Raw genomic sequence first — 1,553 nt, forward strand, 5'->3', positions numbered from 1 at the left:
CAGTCGCAATAGAACTTCTTTTATCAGGATCATAAATTTCACAAGTGCATTTCTTAATTGTAATGACATACCCCTTTTCTTGCAACTGACCAGCACTCAACAAATTACTTTTCAAATCAGGAACATACAACACATTAGAAATTGTTTTCACAAGGCCATTCTTAGTATGTATCTTAACATCACCTTTTCCCATCACTTTCACAGTAGAGAAGTCACCAAAACTGACAGTAGAGTGAAAGCTTTCATTTAGATTCGAAAAAGAAGACTTACTTCCACTCATGTGATTGCTGCAGCCTGTATCGACATACCAAATATTCGACTCAATCTTTTTCCTTCATGGGCAGCCATCAACAAAGTTTCTGGTTCATTCGTTTCTTCTGCAAAATTTGAGTTCTCCTCTCTTTCTTTATACTTTGGCAGTTCAGTGACACATTCAGAAGCATAATGACCATATTTGTGACATCTAAAGCACTCTGCTCTAGATTTGTCATGATCTCGATCTCCCCTTCCTCTTCCTCGGCCTCTGCCTCTTCCTCTTGAGCTGTTGGAGCGAGTGTTGGTAGAAGCTTTTAAAGCTTGTTCCTCTGCTGTCCAGCTTCGATTCATCTTCTGTTCATGGACTAACAAGGAGCTCTGCAATTCATCAAGAGAGAGGTCATCTATGTCGTTTGACTCTTCAATTGAGCAAACAACATAGTTAAATTCTCGCGTCATAGAACACAGAATTTTTTCTACTATGTTAACATCTTTAATCTCTTCTCCATAGCATCTCATTTTATTTGCAATTTCCATCGTCCTTCCAATAAAGCTTGTAACAGATTCCGCATCCTTCGTCTGCAAAACTTCAAAATCCCTCCTCAAGGCTTGAAGCTGTGTGCGCTTCACTCTAGAAGAGCCTTGATATTTTTTCTTCATTGAATCCCAAATATCCTTGGATGTATCTTTGCAAAGAATAGTCTCCAAGATGGGACGATCAATAGCCTGGAAGAGATAGTTCTTCGCTTTCAAGTCTTTGAGCTTTCTAGCTTCAATGTCTGTTTGCTGAGCATCTGTCACGGTTGCACCTGCTGGTGGTTCTTGAATTCCAGATTCAACCACTGACCAATATTCTTTGGACCGTAAAAAATTTTCCATGAGCATGCTCCAGTGGTCATAGTGACCATCAAAGCGAGGGATGGCGGCTTGCACAAAATTTGAGTCATTGGCCATTTGGATAGGGTAGTGGGGAAGAGTAGATAATTTCAGGTGTTTCACTCTCAGGTCTCAGGAATCTTGTAGCTCTGATGCCACTGATAAGAAATAGCAAAGATAACAGTAGTACTGTGGCCAAAAAGTCATCCTTAATCGTAAACTTTGGAGCCTTTAAATAGGCAAAACACACAACTGAAATCCCTTAAGATCAGGTCCCATATCTGGCACCTTCTCCATAACCCCACCACTCCTAAAGACTAGACCACTAAGCCACTAAATCTGCTGACTAAGTCATAACTGAAAGACTCCAACGTACAGCAAATTCCTAAACTCTAGGCCACTAAATGAATGACTCCATTTGA

At 40.3% G+C, this 1,553-nt stretch overlaps 1 protein-coding gene across 1 annotated transcript; it reads right to left on the reverse strand.

Annotated features, from left to right (window-relative positions):
• Positions 1 to 276: 276 nt before the first annotated feature.
• Positions 277 to 1,209, reverse strand: LOC113737338 (uncharacterized). Its single transcript, XM_027264582.1, has one exon. It carries the CDS (start codon positions 1,207 to 1,209, stop codon positions 277 to 279), a length of 933 nt encoding a protein of 310 aa, XP_027120383.1.
• Between the last annotated feature and the right edge of the window lie 344 nt (positions 1,210 to 1,553).

Source organism: Coffea arabica, chromosome 3e, assembly GCF_036785885.1.
Source record: "Coffea arabica cultivar ET-39 chromosome 3e, Coffea Arabica ET-39 HiFi, whole genome shotgun sequence".
Lineage (NCBI taxonomy): Eukaryota > Viridiplantae > Streptophyta > Magnoliopsida > Gentianales > Rubiaceae > Coffea > Coffea arabica.

Bases quoted from the DNA above. Each gene is read 5' to 3' on its own strand.
- LOC113737338 (XM_027264582.1), bottom strand. From the start codon at position 1,209: ATGGCCAATGACTCAAATTTTGTGCAAGCCGCCATCCCTCGCTTTGAT.